A 22,397-nucleotide genomic window follows, 5' to 3' on the forward strand; every position below is an offset into this window, starting at 1 on the left:
AAGAAGTTTTTTGGATTGTTACTGTAGATATAAATGAGAGAAAACACGTGAAGTAGTTTGGCTGCTTTAACAGGAGATCTTTATAGAAGAATATCGTGAGATGAACATTTCTTCCTGTCACTAAGGAAGTCCATCCAACCTTGTGATGCAGAGAGCAATGATGAGAATGAAATTCCTCATGCGTAATGCATTATGCTGCTGAAGTAATGATGGGGCACCGAGACAGCACAGATTTTAAAGCTGACTGAACAATAGTTACAAAAAGACAAACAGCCTTTAATTCTCTACAGAACGCCTATTGATTTAAAATTTTTGAACTGGGAGCATATGGATACTGTGAGGAAGACGGAGAAGAAAAGGTTAAAAAGAGGAGCTCACATACATCGAGATACTGGCAGGTAGTACAGTGTTGGAATTCAGGTTTTCTCCAGGTTTATTCCTCAATTCCAATATCTACATTTTCAGAATACTGATAATATCAAATATTAGATCGGATGGCTGAGGAGCGGAGAGAGGAATTACAGTTCATATATAAGGAAATTATTAAAAGACAAAGGTGAGGTCAGAGGGAGGAAGGCAAGACTAGAGATTATTGAATCCACCTAATAACAGAATAGTCCCACTGCCGAGGCTGTCCTCAGGGTCAGAGCACTGTTTATCCTCAGCAGCAACACTCCTAAATGAGATTCTGTTAAAGATACAACAAAGAAAATGTACCTTGGCAGGAGCACCAGAGCGTGAAGATTTTGTTTTATAACACCAGAACAGGTTGTGGAAGTTGTAACTGGTACATGGTGTCTAGTTTGTCTGTTTTTTTTAGCTTCATAATGCTTACATTTCAAAATATCAGGTTTAAACAAATTAGAAATGATGTGCAATTCGTTCGCATGCGCGCCTCCCCAACTTTACATTAAACCCGGCATCACATTCTTCCAGTGATCAAATATTAACTAGATGTGGTTGTGTTGAAAGAGTTATCATGCAGGTTTGATATACGTTAGAAATAAATGTGGTGAAACAGAGTTGTAAGAGTGTATTGCAGTTCTTAGGAAGCGCTGAATATCTACCAGTATCTCCGCCACTGTCATGTTGTTTCTTCTTTCTCTTATTAATGCTGTAGGTCAGTGGTTTTCAAAGTGTGAGAACAGTTTCTGGGGAGGCTCAGTGAATGGAAGTGAAAGGAGAGCACATAGAATAGCCTACATGCATGAGAGTTCAGAGATACAGTAGTTTTTGGGAACTGTTTTCCCCCCATCAGAGTCAGAAACTAATAAATGCCTTAGGACAGACCTTTTTCAAAACTATTTCCTGTAATCCGAAGTTACGTTAAACAGCAATATTATGCTATTTTGGCTCAAATGTTGAGTGTCTATGGGATCAAATAATATAATCATGATCACAGAAGCATCCAGGAATTGAGCGAAACTTTCCAAGTAAACTAAAGATGTGGTGGGGGGGCGCCGTTTCCCAAGCTTTGTCTGAGGGGAGGCCTGAAGTCTCAGGCCATCACAAAAGTTCAATTACTCTTTAAACACTATTTAAATTGCATCTTGTCACATTCTGCCTGTCGGCTATCTTTAGTTTAGCTCTCTGTGAGTTTATTTGGTCAGTTCAGTATCTGTTATTTAGTCTGTTTGTGTTTTGGGTTTCAGTCCTGTCTGTTGTCCTGTGTCTAGTCTGCTAGTGTTAATCTCTTTTGTTCAGTTATCTTAGTCTGTTGTTGAGTTTGTCTGTGTTGTTCTGTTATCTTGTCTCCTTTAGCCACTCTGTGTTATTAGTTCGGCCCCTGTTTGTTCTGTTGCTAACGCCTTGCGTTAAGACTTAGTTTATAGTTTGCTACCTTTGGTGCTTCCTCTTCCTGATGTTATTGTTTTTCTGGTTATGATCTGTCAGCTGTTTAGTGGTGTTTGGTATTTTCCTTATTTCTGATCTGTTCCATGTTTAGTGTTGTCCTGTTTTCTGGTTGGTCCTGTCCCTGTTCCCTTACCCATTCTGTGTAACAGTTCATCCACGTTTTCTGTTTTGGGGTTTTGTTCCTTGTCTTGTGTTCTCTGTTCAACCTTGTTTATTCCATTGTTCATTTGCATTTTCTGTTTAATCCTGGCTTCAGTTTGTTTTCCCTGTTGGTTGTATTTTATTTGTGATCTGTCTGCTTGTGTCTGGATTAGTTTCTTATTTATATTATTCTGACCTGTCACATCTTTATTTTGATTTCTGTGTTTAGGGTTCAGTAACCTGTGTTTTGACTGTTCCCCCAGTAATCCCTCTGCATGCCTGTCTCTCTGTGGGTGCTTCTCAAGTCTTGACGTTTCCCTCACTTGCATCTTTTCCAGGTAACCAAGCCAGAAGAGTAGGAACAAGGAAATATGTTTCCCAGAATATATCCATGGTGTCTTGGGATTTATTAGCCTAGCCTAAATGTTTCAGGGAAATTGAAATGATGTAACTTGTATCAAAGTCGACGCTAAGTTTTTGGCTTTCCGTTTATTTCCTCTTCTGATATCCTTTAACACTACTGCATAGTCTACATTTGATTTGATCACTCGTCACAGATCGATCACTGCGTTCCGTCAAATCAATTTGACGCTTTTTTTTAGCGCAGCAGCGCTTTCATTCTTTCTTTCATCAGCTGATTTTACTCGCGAGTAAATCGCGAGTAAAGAAAACTTAGCGTCGACTTTGACATAACATCAGATGCTTTGCTCGCTTCATTAGATACTTTGGTGCAGTTAAGTGACTTGTCCGACTCCTTACGTGGACTAAACACAGGAATGAGCAGCCTCACATGTGACTAAATAGAAATTACGACAAATTATGTAAAACGCGTTTCTTGCAGACAGACTCTCTGACTTTAATTGTCTTCATTATAAAAGTTGATGGGAGAACTAAAAGAAAGAAAACTCTTTCTACGGCCAACTTCCGGTTCAAGCGAGGAGCGAGGAAACGACAAATAAGAGACCTGAGAAGCAACCTGTTTTCCCCTGCTGTCTCTCTGCCTGCCTGTCTTGTTAGTCCCGATCCCTCTCACCTGTGTTGCTCCCGCCTGCTCGGTAGTCCCTGGTGTATATATGTTTGGTGTATCTGTTCAGTCCCCGTCCGGTCATTGTCCTGTCATGTGTGGAGCGTCCTGCCTGTTTCGCTGTAAACCTTGTTATTTTGCTTCTGTGTGGATTAAATTCCCTCAACTGCATCTCCGCTCTCAGTGTCTTCCATTTGGGCTCTCACCTGCTTTGCGCTCTCCCAAACCATGACACATCTGCTGCTTCTCCCTCATCAACCATACAAAATCTTTAAATATACAAATATTGTTTTTGTTTATTTCAAAACTGGAGGTTTCTGATGTCAAACTCTGCACATACATCATTCTACACAGCGAAGCTCAAAAAAAACTGCAAGTGACCAGGCAAATAACACGCTACAATGAAAGTGGTTGTAAACAAAATAATTTAGAATGCACTGACAGTACTAAGTTACATTTGATTTACGACCTGAGTCTTTGATAAGGCTATATTTTTATATGTGTATGCATCATAAAATAAAATGCATACAGAACACAAATGGCAAAAAACTACCACTGTTCTTTGCTGCATTGACTGACGATCAAGTGTAGCATGACCCTGCCTTACGGCCATACCACTCTCAACATGCCTGATCTCGTCAGATCTCGGAAGCTAAAAAGGGTCGGTCCTGGTTAGTACTTAGATGGGAGACTGCCTGGGAATACCTGGTGCTGTAAGCTTTACAGGGGCGGCTGTCGTTCAGGAGGTAGAGCGGGTTGCCTGTTAATCAGAAGGGCAGCCATTCAGTCCCTGGCTCCTCTAGGCTGCATGTCGAAGTGTCCTTGGGCGAGATACTGAACCCCGAATTGCCCATGGTGGCTGTTCCACCAGTGTGTGAATGCATATATTTGGTCGTAAATTCCTTGTTTCAACCTGATGACTGTCACCTGATCATGAAGAGATGCTTGTTCAAGATATCTTATCATTAGCATAACTGACGCCCTCTAATGCTAAGACTACTTTGTTTCACTCTGTTTTTGTTTTTTGATTCACAATCTCACAGGTACAAACATTACAAATATTAGTACAGCTGCCAGCAACTTGTCACCAGAGCAGAGCTGTGACAGAAACAAGTGAGAGCGTATTGCCATGAAGTTAAATGCAACAAAAAATGTCTTGCTGAAACAAAGACAAACAACGACACGATAAACTGAAACTGTAAACGTGCAGCAGAAAAAGGGTTAAAATGAAGAAAATGCAGTGAAGCAATGCAGTTGAATTAGTTAAAGTCCAAAGTCAGCGCTGTTTTTGTTCTTGCTTGGGCAACAACCCTGGGTATCAGATTATGATTGTTCCTACATGTTTCCAGCAGCAGGGTCAATTGTGCAGCTGCAGCAGGGCCACAGCTTCTGCTGAATGAATAACAACAACAGTACACAGAGAGATGAGGGGGAGCGCAGTCATTCTTACACATCCACATAGACAGAGAGGAGAGGCGAAAGGAAGGTCAACCATGGCAGACTTACATTCTTGGCAACCCCTCACACTGGCTGATCATTAGAGAGGGAGAGAACAGGGAGGATGAATGGGATTGAGACAAAGGAGAGGTGGAGGATGAGAGACTGCAGGTTTATGGAGACAGAGGGGAGAGAAAGCTATGATTTCAGAAGGTCAGTCTTTGCTTTTATGTTGCTTCAGCGTGTGTGTGAGCTTGTTTGTATCTTTAAGTGACTAATGGAAAGGACATTTGAATTTTAACTGCCAGTGCCAAGAACATGGCTGTTGTGTATTTAGTGTTTGGCTAGATGCAAATATGTCTGCGTCTGCCCTAACTTGCCTCCCCACTCTCCTGCTTGTGTACGTTACAGCACTGCCTTGTACTTTGCTGAATCGTTGTTCAGGAGGCGTTTTGTCTGTGAGTCAGACCTCCTACAGAAAAAGCATTAAATATGTTCAAAACACAGGACATCTGTGTTTCATCTATGTCCTGGCAGTGCTTCAAGCCAGTGGGTGTGCTGGAATAAATATATCTGCAGTTATTAGACCTTCAACTATGGATTATTTACATTTTCCATTAGCTATTAAATGTTGTTTTCCATGCAATCTATGAAGAATACAGTTTAGAACATTTGAATGTAACAAACATGCAATTTGAATACACCATAATAATTTAATAAAAGATTTAAAGTAGAGCAGCTTTTTATTTTAATAAATCATTTTTCAATAAGTCTTTCACAGAGGTTTTCAAACTATGGGGCACATCTCCCCCGGGAGGCTGTGGGAGAGTTGAAGGGGGGACGTGGAGGGAGAGATGCTAGACAGACAGGTGCATGCTGGTAAAAACAAACAGGAAAGTATTTATTGTAGTTTGGCCTATTTATTCGGACCTTTTACCAACACGGTCAGTAGGTGAGGCATGCAGGCAATGAAGGTGCTTTAAAACCCATAGAGCCCAATTGTTTATATCCTTATCTCTGATGTGCATCACTAATAAACGTCACAGGAATGCAGACAGTTGTCTGTACAGCCGTGGGTACATTGCAACTGCTAATAGCAAATTCTGATACAAGTAGTGTGATTTTTCCAAAATGTAAACAAATATGGGCTAAAAATACTGACTTAGTTATAATACTTACTGGCTCCATGGCAACATTATATTGATTTTTTTACAACCACCAAAGCTCCCAAATTCTGGAAACTATAGTTTCAAAAGTTATGACATGACATTTGTGTGAGGGGGGACCCACATTGTCAGACTTTGAAGACCCCTGGTAACAATATATCAGTGATTCCCTGAAAATAATAATAGATATTTTAATAAGTAAATTAAACAAAATATACAATTGTAGGTGTCTGTCAGATCAGTACGTATGCAGTGTATGTGTGAGTGGAGTGTATGGGTGTAGAACACAAAGAACCAAACAACATCAGTCAGCAGGCCAGGAGAAGACAGGGAGTCAAATCATCAAGCAGGCTCCTTTATAGCCACCTGAGCCCCACCTGCTCAGGTGTGTTGCATCTCACACCAGGTATCAACTCCACACACCAATTAAAGGGACAAAACACAGCAAGATACAAACAACAAGAGAGGGCCCGGTCCTGGGGCCGTCCCACATTATTAGTGTTTTTGCCCGCAGCACTTCAGCCAAACGAACAGAAACATTTGAATATTTCTGTATTGCATGATGCATCAAATTCATTGATATTGATTCAATATATAATATTTCTCATTGAATTTTTGAAATTTTATTCTTCCACCACTCGATTACACACTCTTTCTTTTGACCTAATGTGCTTAAATTGTAAAACACGGAAACGGAAAACTAACATTTAAAATTTAACGGAATCTGGCAACAGATTAAAACAGGATTCATATGGCCCTATTCATGGTCTTGTCACCAATATCTGAATATAGCATAACTGTAGCAAGCTCCATCAGGAGGTGGTAACTTTAGTGGTAAAAATGTTTGTGAGGAACGGAGAATGTGACGAGCCTAAACTGGCAAAAATTTGTGTACGACAACTCCACGTATCCATAACACGCCCGCTCCGCGACACTAGTAGTTTCAGGGTGTCTACTACCCCCCTGAAAAAATCCTGTATATGGTCAAAAAATTTCTTTTCACAGTCAACAGTCCAAAATCTAAACGTAATCATTTTATAATTATATAAAACACAGATAAGCAGCAAATCCTCACATTTGAGAAGCTGTGAATATTTGGCTAAGAAACTCAATGCCAACACATTTTCTGCCATTCACCTGAAGATGTCTGACTATTTTAATACTCAATTAAAGTCATCAAGAAAAGTTACCAAATATTTGCTAATATAAGAAATTCAATTCAGGATTTGCCTATTTCCTCTGTTTAATTTTTTTTTAAAGAGGTGGTATTATGCTTTTTGGCTTTTCCCCTCTCCTTTATTGAGTTATATATCTTTTTTGTGCATGTTATAGTTTTGCAAAGTGAAAAAGCCCAAAGTCCAGCCCAAAGGGAGTTCCCATCTCCCACAGAAAGCTCTGCTCTGAACTGCCTGAAAACAGCTCGTTAGTAGTCCAGCTGTTTCCCTTTCATGCCTGTGATCTCACAGCAAAATGTGCGTCATAATGCTCGCTGAGCGACTAGTCCGACACGCTCTCAAAAACACCGGTGGAAAAACACTGGGCTGCAGCACAGCTCTCCTCTCCCTTCCAAACACTAGCTTCCCTCCAGGCAGTCAATGGACATAAAGTTGTTACTGTGATGTAGAGACAGAGCTCAGTTAAAACTTTATGGATGAAAAATACTTTTGTTACAGATTAATAACTCACCACTCTGAAGCTCTTGCTCCAGTCCATGTTGCCAAGCTGGTAAGGGGATATACGGCTGAATCGAAGCGGTTTACCGGCTTCTCACTGACCTGCCCTTCTCTGCTTCTGATTGGCTAGTATTCCATAACTAGCAACTGCGCATGTGCAACTCCCAACAAAGATCATTTAGAGACAAGATGTATCACTCCATAGCTAAAACGAAGCCTTCAACACAGGGTGAAAAGAGAAGCTGCAGCAAAAATATGTAAACCTGTTCTGGTACAACCCCTAAATAAGATTTTGAACCTGAAAATGAGCATAATATGACCTCTTTAATAACTTTTTTAAATCTGGTTCTAGTGTTTAGACACAAAACTGCTAGTTTTTGACATTTTAAATTGTAAATTATAAATCAAATCAATAATCAACAGATTAATGGATAATGCAAATAATCAGCCCAGTAAAAACGCAGTGAGGTTTGCTATATGATAACATGCTATCCCAGAACCTGGTGTTTGAAACAACTGAAGTGCCTCTATAAAGCTGGTGGAATTACTCTGACATTATGTAAAATACTTCTTTTTTTATCTGTACATGAGTACATGGGTGAGGTTTACTGCATCCGGATGGCTCAGATTAGAATCAGGACCTGGGTCAGCGCCCTCGACAGCTTGTGTGCGTGTCCATCATCAGTTGTGTTTCCTGAGATTGTTAAGTTTAAGCTTAAAAGCCAAGGCAAGGCAAGGCAAGGCAAGGCGCAGTGACTGTGTCAGCGGCACACTTTCAATTTCGGGAAAAACGACTCTGGGTCATGAAAACACACTTATAGACATAAAACAGAAGTTACAACTACAGTTCTATGACTTCTGGATGTTGTGTACAGAGGAAAGGGAGCACACTGGTGCAACAATAAGAAAGACATGTGAGGGGAGTGTCACAGTTCAAAGCATTTTTTTGCAAGTAATATTCTTCTGTTTTTTTTTTAACTTAAATAAAAACATAAAAAATTGCCTTCACCTGCTCAGTGGTAATCTCCTCTTCCCATTTTCTCAAGGATTCCCATTTTTCTTTTTTTTTCTGATCCTCAAAGCCAATATATTCCTTTCAGCTGGTCTTACAGAAATGCATTTAAATCACACACACTGGTACTTTAAAATATTATTTGTCATAAGTGTAGATTTTGACAGGAAGAAATACAAAATTGCCGTTATTGCCCAGGAGAAAGAGCCGAGACAAAGTTCTTATAGTGCCAGAAAGTGCTCCCTCACACACACATGTCCACACCCCATACCTGTCACCCCTCCCGGGATTCTCCCATATTTTACCTTTTTCTCCCGCTGTGCTTACACATTCCCATAAACCTGTCTCATTTTTAACCTTTTGCTAGGCGTATTTGATATGTTTCCAAAATTCCCCTCTGGTAAAGCAGGAAGCAGTATGTAGAACATTAGCTGTAACATCTAGTGACGGGAAGTCATAAACTTTATACACATCCAGCGGCACCCGCCAATAAAACAACAAAAGGAATAAGAGTAGTCCAACAAGAAGAACAGCAGCGCGAGGATTCAAGGATGCGTGAATGTGAGAGGGATGGAGTGCCTGCCAAAAGGGCAAAAATTTATTAGCTTATACTCAACAAATTCGAGGAGGCTTACCTGTACTGTACTGTAGTGCTCTCTTCTACCAATTGTCTCACTTAACCAGTATACATGTCCTCATTCAAGTAACACATAAATTACACAAAACACCATTTTGTTCATTAAATAATGCAGTGATGTTCACAGCATTTCACTTTTAACCAGGTGTCACATTCTGACCACCAGTAGTCACTTACTTAATGTCGGATCATTGTTGCACTGATATTTTAAAGCAAGTGGTTGCTTTCTGGTGATGCAAACCGTAGGGATCTGCATGTGCGCTAACTCATTAGTACATACACAGTTGTGCGCAGGAAGACACCCACAGACACAAAGTCACATAAATCACTTATACATGCACACTTGCTGAGAAATGCGCTCACAAATTTGCACTTGCAAGCTCGCTCACACACACGCACACTCATCAGTCGCTAATTACGGTCGCTGGCAGAGAAATGGCAGCAATACATAGTCAATGAGAGCAGGGAAAACAATGAACACACAGAGCAGATGATTGCTGTAAATAAAAGAATGAAACTGGAGCGAGGGAGGAACGGAGGAGGACGCAATGCTGCTGGCACAGAGTGAAATGGGGACTGGAAAGAACGAGGGCGAAAGAGATCGAGGAAGGGGAGAACAGAGGCTGAAATGAAAAGGGATGGCATGGATATGGAATTAAGTTTCCCCCTTTTTCCTTTTCTGTGTCAGTTTGAAATAATAAGTACATTTAGACTTAACTGTTTCACCACATGCTCAGAGCAGTTTGGCTGGAGAAGGAACTTGTACTTTAAACAAAATGTCAGAGGGACGGTTGCTATTTCATTCAGGTGAAGGCAGAGCTGGAGGAGGCGAGAGGGTGAATGAAAAGGTAGAGAGCAGAAATAATTCCAAAATGACATTCAAACACTTAATCTCCTCTGTCTGGACTGTCTGGACTGTCTGGACTGTCTGGGCTTCAGGACAACGCACCATTCTGTTGCTTCATAATGGGTAGAAATTGCACTGACGTCATTGTGGAATCCACTTAACTCTTTGCAGTAATAGCTGTAACCCCGATCTCCATTGAGAATAAATATCTATATATTCACAGTTGATAACTTCAGATCTGACCAAGACGAGTTCGGTACAGTTGAAAGGTCAGGAAGGGGCTGCCATGTCGACCTTTATTTATGATTGTTATGCCAAACTACTATTTCTAAGCTGTAAACACCACATACAGTATATCACCATATAAAGTTGCTATGGTCAAGGTATTAGCAAACGGTTGCATATTTACAGCAAATTAAGATCAACAATAGCATTCATTCAGTTGTGTTTCTGTGCACCTGATGAGTGCATGTCCAAAAGCCCCTCTCCTTTTAGCTCTGTTTATGGTCTCCACCACCTGGGGTAAATATCTAGCTCTTTAGCTGCTAAATGCTCCACTGTGTTCACCAGCTAGTAGTCTGCTGTTTAGGTACTGTCCAGTGGGTTTATCAGAGGTTTTTTTGCTGAAGACAGCTGGCTGCAGTTGCTAAAATGGACACTAATGAGAGTGCTGAGTGTGAACCAAACATGAATGCCATAAAACCAAAACAATAAGCAGAAAGACGCTAAAACATAACTCATAGAGTTGAGGTTATGGTTACGAGTCGGGTGATAATTCTGTGTGGCTTCATCACCACAAGTGACATTACACATAGTCATTTGATCCATTGTTAATGTAAAATATTGATTAATGCAGCTTTAACCTTTAAAAGGTTAGGATTTGTTTGAAGAAATCCTAACAAAAACTGAGATTGCCTGTCAACATGTCAGCTCCATCTGCTGACTGTGTGAGACTGTTGAAAGCTCTAGAAAGGGCCAGTAAGTAGGCCTTAAGTTGAGATTGTCTTGTCAAAGTATTTCCAAGATGAACGTTGAATTTTTTGACAGCACGAAGGTTCTAAAAGTTGCCCTAGGGAGTACTACTCACATGCCAATTGATGGCATTTCTGAGTAACCTGAGAGAAAGCAAGCCACCGTACACTAATCCTGAAAATAACAATATATGACATGCCTAGCTCAAACAGTGACTGTGCCATAAGCCTGTAAATTAAGGGAGTGAAAGCAGAAAAAACCAAGGTTCACTATGTGTGGATGACCAGGGAGGGCAGATAGTCACAGTATATTACTCGTCTGCCAATCAGTGTTGTTTTTAGCCATGCCGCTGGCATAGGATGGCAATAGGCCGGTTTGTATTTTTGTATTTAGTGAAATGCCTTGACAACCTTTTAATGGATTGGCACAAAAGTTTGTCCAGAAATGTATAGTTCCCAGACAATTTTTCGCCACCAGTACGGTTTACGTTTGTCATTTTGACAACTAAAGGGCGGCCTGCCATGAAATTTGGTACAGACATTAACATTCCCCCCAGGATTATTTGGTGTAACTTTGGTAATCCCAAATTAACCGAAATACCTGCAAAGCTTATGGCATTTCTATTAGCCTCATCTGTGTGTTGCACTTTTAGTGCTGCTTTGCAATTGTTAGCATGCTAAGATGCTGAACTAAGATGGTGATGACGGTAAAAAGTTACATTTATATTTACTCATATGGCAGACACTTTTATTCAAAGTGACTTAATTTTGACAAACAACATACAAGCATCAATAAAGCATCAATATAGTAAGAGATCTTACAGTGTGCGTGCGTGCGTGCGTGCGTGCGTGCGTGCGTGCGTGCGTGCGTGCGTGCGTGCGTGCGTGCGTACATGTGTGTTATGTGTGTGTGTTGTAATACCAGTGTGTACCATCTTATTGCCAGGCAGACTGGTACGGCGTGTACAAAGCAGAGTGTACATACTGATCTCTCTGTAGTTGATGTGCAGTGCATTGATTTAGTATGTATGTCTAACCACTGACCATGGCCTCATATGCTGTTAAACCAAGTTTGAATGTGTGTCGATAGGCCTTGTAAAAGTTTCTCAGCACCTTCTACCTCCTAAAAGTAATTATTCAAATTTCATGTCTTCCTGAAGTTTCTATAATTTACCATTTGCCCAAGTTATTATTTCAAGTGTTTATTCCATTTCTTTTTTGTGTCTTCCATGCCAATATCTTTGTTCCATTGTTATTTGTTTTGCTCCAAGTCTTCATCACGCTTAGCTTTGGCATACAGCACCTAATAATTATCATATCTTTTGTCCCTTATATTTAGAATCCGTCTTTATCTCAACTGAAATTGTACTTTGTAGGTCAATGTTTTCTGTTACTGACAGCAACAGCAATCAGCAATTTGGTCTAAATAAATCCTTAATTCACCGTGTTAGATGCGAACTGCCGTTACAGCACTGGGACTCACATGTAGCCAGAATAGCTGTACAGACAAAGCACAGAGAGGCTGGGATATCATAATTAATAATACATAATACAACACAATTTTGAGCCCTCAGCCTTGTTTTGTGTTAGCTGTTCTCAATACTAAGGTGTACAGAGGGGCAATTTTTTTTCTCAATGTTTTTCTTTTTGTAATTTCAACCTATAGGTATTTTTTCCATTTCGTACACTTTCATTAAATTGCTTGCATTGTACTTTTCCTTGCCATTATTAAAATAATATTCAGCAAGTTCAGAAGCCACTGCATTCTTTGGATTATTTTGCAAGGAAAACCTCCTGAGCATTATATATAAATAATTATCTTGCTTATTATACATATGTAATATTTTTAAGTCAGTTTGTTTTCACCAAATCCTGATCTGTGCAGCTTATAGAGAATAAAACTTTGAGATCCTGGAAGCACTTTAACTAAAAGTTGTGTTGGTTGTGTGTATACATGGGGTAGTCTATATGTTCTCTCACACTCTGATGCCATCTACTGTCACATCTGGAGAAGTGAAGCTCAGCTGCTCAGCTTTCTTTGTTTTCATTGAGTTTCATGGCAGGCAGCATTAAGTAGTAAAAAATAGTCTGTTATAAAATGTTAGGAATTATTTTATTCACATTCTTTCTAATATTATGAACAAGTCCTATTAAAAAAAAGACCCAAAACAAAGAATTTATAGAGGGTTAGAGTTGTTTTGGGTGGCATTAGCACTGAAATAATAAGTGAATTAGTCCATTAACAAAATAATAATTACCAACAGTTTTCATAACCAATTAGTCATTTAACTCATTTATCAAGCAAAATAAATATATAAATATTCTCACCAAGCCTTCTCAGATTTGAAGGTTTGCAGCGTTTCTCTCTTTAACGTGACTTCAAAAAATTTGACTTAATCATTAATTGATTTATATTTAGTATATTTAGTCGAAGATCATTAACAGATCATCTATCCATTGTTTAAGTCATTTGTTAAGTGGAACACTCTGGTTCAAGCTGCTCAAATGTGAGGAATTTCAAATTGTCTCCAATTTTCTGTCATTGTAAATATCTTTGGGTTTAGGAGTGTTGGCTGGACAAAGCAAGACATCTGAAGACATCACCTTGGACTTCAGGATGGATAGTTTGCACAGTTTACTGACATTTTATCCTTGAGTTATACATTTAGAAAATAATCTGCAGGTTAATCAATAACAAAATTAATTATTAGTAGCAGCCCTACAATGAACACATTAATGTGATTTAAAGAGTTGATTTTTATGCAATTTCTAGTTATATTTAATCCAAGATGCTTGGGGGGAAAATATATTAATATATTGTATACATAATAAATACATTTTTATAAAACTCTTTATTTCTAGCAAAAATACTTTCATATAAATTTATATTTAGCTTTTGCAGACACGTACAAAGTACTACAAAAGCTTTGGGTTGAAACTCAAGACAATATAAAATACAAAAATCCAGAAACCCATATTGAACTCCTTGCTGGCTAAAACAGCATTATTTGCTTTACAGGTCACCATTTAGAACATTGATCCTGAGCTGTAGCAGTGTGACAAATGCGTGCAAATTCTTGTGTATATATTTAGACAAGAATTTTGTTCATTCTTAATGGAATCAGCTATTCTTCAGAAACAACTATATTCCAGTTTTTCAAGTGGTGATGCCAAATGATATGAGAACAGCCTCTAAAAAGCCAGGGTCTGTGCAGGAACCAGGTCAGCTCAGGTCACAATTAAATCCAGACCTGACTCTGGTGCCACCATCTGGTGCTTTCTGCTCCTCACATGGTAACATGCAGCTGAGTTGGGGCGAAACATGTGATGGATTTATGGTTTTATTCATACATGAAAAGCGACAGGTCTATTTTTAGCTTATTAGCTATATATTATAGCGTAGGTTTATTGAAAGTAAAAGTGACACATTTGAAGGACTCTTCCTCTGACCCACGTGCAGTAGCCACCCAAAAGGATTGTGAACGTTGCCCCAAACTATGAATAGACAGTCATATATTCATGTCTGGCAACTGTCCACGGTGTTAGCAAGATAATCCAGTCTGAACCCCACAGTCTTAGAAACATGACACAGTTAATAATGATTAATTATAATAATTCTTTTTGATAACTTAGGAAAAACATCACCAGAGAAGCCTGTCGAGTACGAGCCAAAACATTCAGCCTAACAGAAGAAGCTCGGGCTGTTGTTTCCAGTGATTTTGATTTGACTTGATTTCAGCAATGAGGACTTCGGGGCATGCATGTCTGAAAATTTCTCACACTCTCCAGCCAGTGAGAATCAAGCGTTCTTTGTGGTTATTGAGTCATCATTATCACATTGTTTTCAAAGAGCATCCGATCCGTCATCACAGTTTGCTGTGGTCATGTGTGGTCTGCTAAACTGAAGCATTACTGCACTACATTGTTAAAGTGCTGCACTGCACATGGCATGGACAAAGCGTGCCGTTAGATGGCAGCACAAGCAGGATTTTTTGCAGGGGTGTAGTCCCCAAATATTGGTATTGGCATCATCCCCAAAGTATTGGTTGGAAAATACAAGTATGGTTTGCCAATGATAAACAATACTGAACTCACAATCAAATGTCATCTGTATGTACTCTATGTACATTGATGACTTTCTGTGAAAATCCTTTTTTGTGGGTTCACAATTTGTGTCCCATGCAGTAATGGTGGACTCTGTCAATAACAGTGAAAATGACTATTCAAAGAGGTAATTAAAGAATGCAAACACAATGAATGGCTGTTGATGTTAGGTAGTTGGCCGACTCTACCAAGTTCCCTGTTAGCGTTAACATTTAATGTTGACAATTTTGTACATTTAGCAAAATAAAAGTTTGATTTGATGGCGCAGAGGATCACTAAAAGTACTTTTAATTGAGGGAGATGTGTCCATAGAAAAACTTTAAACAATCACTCCAACAGTTTTTGAGACATTTTGCTTCACCTCACGGTGAAGTTGCATTACTTTTATAGTCTGGACCTATCGACTGACCCACCAACACACTAGCTAGCTGAATAAAAACATAAAAAAACATCCTCAATATCTCACTAAAATCATCATTGTTGCAGTCTTTTGCACCCCAACTTCTGGAGTTCAGTTCCATTGATCCATAAAGAGAAAAACAGCTTAAATGCAGGCTTATGTATGTAGAGTGCCTGTTTCCTTTTTACATTTCATGATACCTTTACTGTTTACCTGCATGGTCTAATTGTAGGTGTGAACTTTAGCCACAATTTACACTAAATTCCTTTCAGAAGACTTGTAAGTAGCTTATAGTAAATTAGATTTGGCTGGAATCCGTTTCCTCGAATAGATTCAGGATTGTAGTGGTGAAAAGGGCACTGCGGACACAGTGGCTTTATTGTGAGAGCAGACGAGCCTCAATTTAATTTCCTCATGACATGTTTGATAAACAATGAATAGGTCTGACTTCTGGAGTGTTGTACCTTTAAGTTGAAGATGATACTGTTGTTCATCTTTCAGAGCATACCTTGGTAAAACATTTATCAGTCTAAACTAAAGAAATTCCTTCGAAGCAGATCACTTACTTATTAATATTGGTCCTAAACTAGAGGTGTATTATATAGTATATTAAATTTAAATAAATATGGTAACATTATATAAGTAATATATGAACATAATAGTAACAAAAGTCCTTTATTTTCAAATCCCAGTGTTGACAGGTATGTAGGTAAGTGGTGTCATTTCATGTTAAGAGATGGTCCCCCACATACAATGCTGTCCTTCTATCCCTTCCCAGGAGATTTAACAAGGCCTCATGTGACAGTGCCATAGACTGTATATAAAAAGTGCCAACAACGGTCGTTAACAACGGTCGGACCATAACGACTGTTGTTACAACAGCCTAGAGCATTATTGAGCCAAGTGATATCCTACACCTTGATAGCGGCCCCACAGAGGCGCCACACCTGGGACTAGAATTGGAGAAAAGGGGTTTAGAGATGTAAAGGTTACTCAATTATACATTTACACCTATTGTTTCAGCTGCACCATAGTCATCCTCACTCAGAACAATTCAAATTATCTCCAGTATAATAACTACAATATGAATGTTCCAATCAGTGCGACTACAATATGAAAGATTAGGCCTACTAAATACTGACCGTTTTCCAACTGATGCTGTGAACCTACCCTCCTCTGGAGGAGATTAGGTTCACAGGATAAGTTGCCGGAGTTACTGATCTAGGGTTTATCTGGTCTCAGTCTCTGAAACAGAAAACCCAGAGTTTCCCTCATCTCAGGCTTAACATACTCAGAATTTTCACTAATCCTGCTTTCTGAAACAGGGCCCGGCTCACTGTTGAAATATCTTTAAACACAATCTGGACAATAATCATTGCATTTTAATGAAGTATAAAAAAGTTATTTCTTTGTGTGTATTTAAAATGTAATGGAACATTTAATTGTACAAATGTTAATGTCACAATGGTTCTGTTTTTTTACTGCGCCTTCTCTCTCTGCACCTCCAGCTTTCTTTTGCTTCCACCGATGTCCCGCACACCGTGCTCCTCCCAGCCAATCACCACCCAGTTTCTCAGATGGCTGTCTATTGACGGGGCTGCCAGCGAATGCTGAGCAGGCTGGCGAGGTTGAGGTCCGCCTCACTATCCTGTGATTGGCTGCTGGATGGGACTGGGGCTTCATGGAGCCAATGTCCAACAAACAGGATAGCAACTCATCAGAGGGAGATGAGAAAGGGTGAGTGTGTGTGGGCGTGTGTTGACTGAAATGTGATGGATTGTACAACTGTGTGTGTGTGTGTGTGTGTGTGTGTCCATCTTTGATGTGAACATGAAAGGAAAGCAGAGATTAACTGCAGATTTGACAGAAGTGACAGATGAAAGAATAGATGCAGGCACAGACGGATGGATTGATGGATGGATGAAAGTAAACAAGTTCAAATCATCCTCACAGTCCGGACACAAGCACTTCACATCACACAGAAAATCAATACTAGGATAGACAGCGTTGTAGAGACAGTTCTCAGTCACTTGATGCTTTAATGACAAAAAGAATTGAAAATGAACAAATTATTAATAACATATGAGTGGTTGTGCAACATAAGCTGTATAAATATTGAAAGAAAAGGATGTTGTCTGGCTGGATGGAGGGAGTATGGGGGGTGTATTTAATGTATTTTTAGGAAAGGGAAAAGGGAAGGCAGAACAATCCTTCCGCTGCCATCTGTGCTCTCTCTGTTTCTCCGGCACGTGCAGAACCGCAGTCACACACACATGCTGCCCTCGTCGCTTCATTAAATACATTCACAGAGAGTGAGTTCAGAGCCGGCGGAGAATCAAACACGAAGACTGGGCAAGTTAAACTCATTGAAACAGTGATGCAATAAATGATTTTACACGATTATGTTATTTGTGAAATGGAAGATGGAGGAAATTATTAAAACTCAAAGCATTTCCATGACATTTCCATAACCAATATTTTTTAAATTAACATAACCAATATTTTTCAATTCAAATTCTGTTTTTGTTTCATAATGGCGTTTTCATAATTTTCCAATAACGATTTTATATCATGACAAGTTGTATTTATTTAACGTCACATTTTATTTCATACATTAATGTTGCCTTTCGTGACATTTTCGTGGTGTTTCGATGTCGCCAACAAGCTTACATCTGCTCCGTTAAATACGTACGAGGAAGAAGAGTAACAAGTAACGTTAGTAGTAGTCAACTGGTTTATTGGATGTAAGAAAAGAAGGAAAATTTGGACAAATGGAGGCCCACACGTATTATTTAGCACAAGAGCCGACAGAGCGTGTCGTCCACCGTAACTTCTCCAGAGCGCTTGGAAAGTGAGGGGTGAGCAGTGATTGATGGTGCATTCATGTGGTCTCGGAATAATCAGAAAGTGTTTTCCCTCCTTAAATCTTTAGTGCAAAAAGAGAAATAAAGTGAACATGGGACATAAAGAAGTATACAGAAATTTACTTCGTGCAAAATCATGTATTGCTTATACATATTTTACATGTAATTTGTAATATGCTTAGTTAGAATACAGTTAGTTTGCTGTAGAGTGAATCAGATGTCTGGGTGTTGTTTATACGTATTGATAATGCTGATCCAACACATCTTTGTAGTAGGGTCCATGTTGATTCCACATTCCGATTTAAGAGCACATGAACACACTGAAGCTGGAGGAACGACTTCACAACTCGGGGACTGGGACCATCCGAAGAGCACTTGAAGGCACCGTGAATCGCTGGTTGCATTTCTCAACCCTTACCACAAGACGGCACTAAAACTTACACACTGAACCTTTAACACTTTAAACAGAAATATGTACTCTGGCGGATGAATAGTAATTTAAGTAAACGCAATGTTGAAACCAGACACGATAACAATGACACTTCAGAAAGTATCTTTATTTTCACCAGAATTCTTTGTTTATGTTTTAAAATCAAAAAGATCTTACTCTGGGATAGTGCCTGGGGTTTGGTTCGCAAACACAGCCCTTCTGAGTTCGCAGGTCTGCTACCTCATTACTCGAAATCTCAGAAACAACTATATTCCAGTTTTTCGAAAAAAGGAGTATTCATGTCGTCTGGAGAAAGAGATTTTGACTTTGGTGACTCCCATGACCCTTCATGTAGGCATCACCATGGTTACCTTCATGTAGGTAATGTGGGTAGCCAGCAAAATGTTAAAGTAGCATCTACCTGGGGAGGTAATTAGGCTTTGACAGAGTTCCATCTGCATGTGTGTGTATTCTCATGTGAGCAGATGGGTTTGTATTATTTAACCTGTATGTGTGTCTTCGCCTGTGTGCGTGCATGAAGGTGTATCAATTTTTTGTGTGCATGTGCATGTTTATACAGCTATAGGAGTGTGTGTGTGTGTGTGTGTATGTGCGCGCGCACACGTGTAGATTAGTAGAGCGGACAGAGCTGGATTAGGAGCAGCGAGGGCAGATGGAGCCGCAGAAAGCAGAGGACAGCTCAGGACGCCTCAATATGTGACAACAACAGGGGATTGTCGCTTTGTGTTTGTGCGCATGTGCGTGTGTTTCTCACTGTGTCGTTGAGCATGCACGTGTTCTTGTGAGCGCAGCCTCATGCCCTGACCCCCTCCCCTCTGTGATTTCTGAGTCACGGAGCAGTTAGGACACACACATACACTTACGCACACAGAGATGTTGATGAAACACTTCACATAGCCTGGAGTAGGGGATGTTGAAATAGAGTTTGGTGTGTGTTGGTGTGTCGGAATTAACTGCAGTGTGAAGCCTGAATGTTTCAGGAGATGGTTGGCCTTCGCCATTAAATTCAGTTAACATCTAAATAGAAGGATTGTAACTGTGTGTGTGTGTGCGTGTGTGTATAGGTCCATTTGAGTTAAGCTTTCAACCTGTAAGTAACAAAACAAAAATGGGATGAATAGCAGAGGATATTAAATGATGATTCATTGTATCTGGCACACTGAAATAACAGGTATAGCCTACTTTCCCCCCACCTCTTAAGGTACAAGCCCCCGTAAATAAAAACGTAAGGTGATAAGGAGATTTTTGCTCATCCAATTACCAAGCTTCCAATTCTGTTAGATGTGCCGCTAACGGCTTGCAAAAGCATAAGATTACAAAATCTAAAGAAACTTAAATGATCTTGGACTACTTGATAACTATTAGCAAATTATTTAAACAGTATTTGTATAGGAATTATTCTTTCCCAAGCTTTTATGTGTACTAATATATTATTATAAATAAGCAGTTGATTACTGTAACCGTGATCACTATAAGTGATTTCCATTTTTCATAACTTGCGTTCTCTAGCTTACGAAAGTAGTACTTTAGAGAGAACAATATTACACAGTAATAATTATAGTCAGTGACTCACATGTGTGTGTTGTCAATACCAGCTATTTGTACAAATGTGGAACAACTTTGGAATAATTTGACTTTGATCGGAAGTTGCACATTGTTCATTTTGACTGCGTCAGTCAGGATGAAAGTAACACAAGTAGGTCAACAGCAAGGGCGTCACTTTGTTTTGAAAAGTGGTGGGGACATTAGCTCATGAGACATATATCACAAGAAGAAGATGAGAAGATATTTTAATAATATTTTGAAGAAATATTCTATGCTGAAATAGATGAGCGGGGAGATCTGTAATCCTCCCCCAGAACATTTTGAGCATTAAATATTTTCTTATCGTGAAAATAAACCTTTCTCAAGGTTTGTTATTTAACATTTCTTGTTGCTATTTTTCAAAAGATTTTTAAAAGTGATGGGGACAAAATCAGTTATTTCAAAAAGTGACGTCTCCAGTGTAAATGATACCTATGGTCAATAGTAACTCAAAGGCATAAACTTCGTAATCGTTTCTATTAAAAATGTCCCTGTTAATGTTTTGCATATTGGCACAACGTAAGTCCTTTATGTTAATAAAAAGAATTTCATTTTCAATTTCAATTATTCATTTTATCAAAGGTTTTACAACAACAGTTTGAACAGTATAACAGTAAAAGAAGATCTAACAGCTGTGTAAAAATAACCCACCTCATTTGCTGTATCTCTAACACAAGTTCTCTTTTTTGTTTATTGCCACAGTTGTGACAGATATATTGCTCTGTGTCCGCAGCACATGCCTCATGGGACCAGTGCAGCCAAAAAGAGACACTGCATCCACACGTCCCCAGGCAATGATCAGCTGAATGTCTCCCTACAGACAAGACATTCCTCATCCTTGTCATGGGAAACTGTAGGTGCAGTGGTTGCATAAGAGTAACTTTGCAAAAGTATGACGTATCCATGCAATTTTTCACGGTTCTGGTAAATATTGTGTGCTGGACGCGCAGACGTAGTAAGGCATATCAGAGTCTGAGAAAATCACTATTACTTTTGTCCCATGTTACTTTCGTACCGGTCCCCCTCTACAAATTTATCAGTTCTAAGGCGCAAATTGTTTTAATAAATTATCCACCAAATGGAAAATTTGGCACTAAAAACACATTATTCTACTGTGTGCTTTTGCAAAAATGAGCATTGAAGCTCATGGAAGCTCAGAACTGCTGTATGCAGTCATGGTTAAGAACATTCACGTGGAGGAAATTAACGCCATGGAAACATTGCAAATCATTATTTTTCAACTCCTCCCTCTTCTTATGTATGCATCGATTCCTGGAAGAAAAGCCCTTAACGTCTGCTTTTAGCGCTGATAATTATCTGTACGTAGGCTATATTTTCTAAGAAACGAACAGGCTGAATCCCCCTGCTCCTTTTCAAAGGGCCATTCTTCCTTGAGGCCTTGACCTCGGGTAACCCCTCTGTAGTTGTACAAGCAAACAGCAGTTTTCTATGCCAGGAATTGTATGTTAGATGTTAATAGAAGATACAGTGGGTACGGAAAGTATTTAGACCCCTTAAAATTTTTCACTCTTTGTTTCATTGCAGCCATTTTCCAAAAATCAAAAAAGTTCATTTTATTTCTCAGAAATGTACACTCAGCACCCCATCTTGACAGAAAAAAAACAGAAATGTAGAAATTTTTGCAAATTTATTAAAAAAGAAAAACTGAAATATCACATGGTCATAAGTATTCAGACCCTTTGCTCAGTATTTAGTAGAAGCACCCTTTTGATCTAATACAGCCATGAGTCGTTTAGGGAAAGATGCAACAAGTTTTTCACATCTGGATTTGGGTATCCTCTGCCATTCCTCCTTGCAGATCCTCTCCAGTTCTGTCAGGTTGGATGGTAAACGTTGGTGGACAGCCATTTTCAGGTCTCTCCAGAGATGCTCAATTGGGTTTAAGTCAGGGATCTGGCTGGGCCAATCAAGAACAGCCACGGAGTTGTTGTGAAGCCACTCCTTCGATATTTTAGCGGTGCGCTTAGGGTCATTGTCTTGTTGGAAGGTAAACCTTCGGCCCAGTCTGAGGTCCAGAGCACTCTGGAAAAGGTTTTCGTCCAGGATATCCCTGTACTTGGCCGCATTCATCTTTCCCTCGATTGCAACCAGTCGTCCTGTCGCTGCAGCTGAAAAACACCCCCACAGCATGATGCTGCCACCACCATGCTTCACTGTTGAGACTGTATTGGACAGGTGATGAGCAGTGCCTGGTTTTCTCCACACATACCG

The 22,397-nt window shown here is 39.5% G+C and overlaps 1 protein-coding gene and 1 pseudogene across 4 annotated transcripts in view; both read left to right on the top strand.

Annotated features, from left to right (window-relative positions):
* The window catches only part of LOC123984492 (thyroid hormone receptor alpha), a 102,461-nt gene that overhangs the window by 48,959 nt on the left and 31,105 nt on the right, over positions 1 to 22,397 (top strand). For all 4 annotated transcript variants that reach the window (XM_046071419.1, XM_046071428.1, XM_046071411.1 and 1 more), the window contains one exon: positions 16,775 to 17,003. In XM_046071419.1, the coding sequence (XP_045927375.1) occupies positions 16,948 to 17,003 (56 nt within the window). In that variant the 5' untranslated portion in view covers positions 16,775 to 16,947. The remainder of the gene's footprint in view (positions 1 to 16,774; positions 17,004 to 22,397) is intronic.
* Positions 3,621 to 3,739, top strand: LOC123967531 (annotated as a pseudogene).

This window comes from Micropterus dolomieu, linkage group LG02 (genome assembly GCF_021292245.1).
Source record: "Micropterus dolomieu isolate WLL.071019.BEF.003 ecotype Adirondacks linkage group LG02, ASM2129224v1, whole genome shotgun sequence".
NCBI classification, from domain to species: domain Eukaryota; kingdom Metazoa; phylum Chordata; class Actinopteri; order Centrarchiformes; family Centrarchidae; genus Micropterus; species Micropterus dolomieu.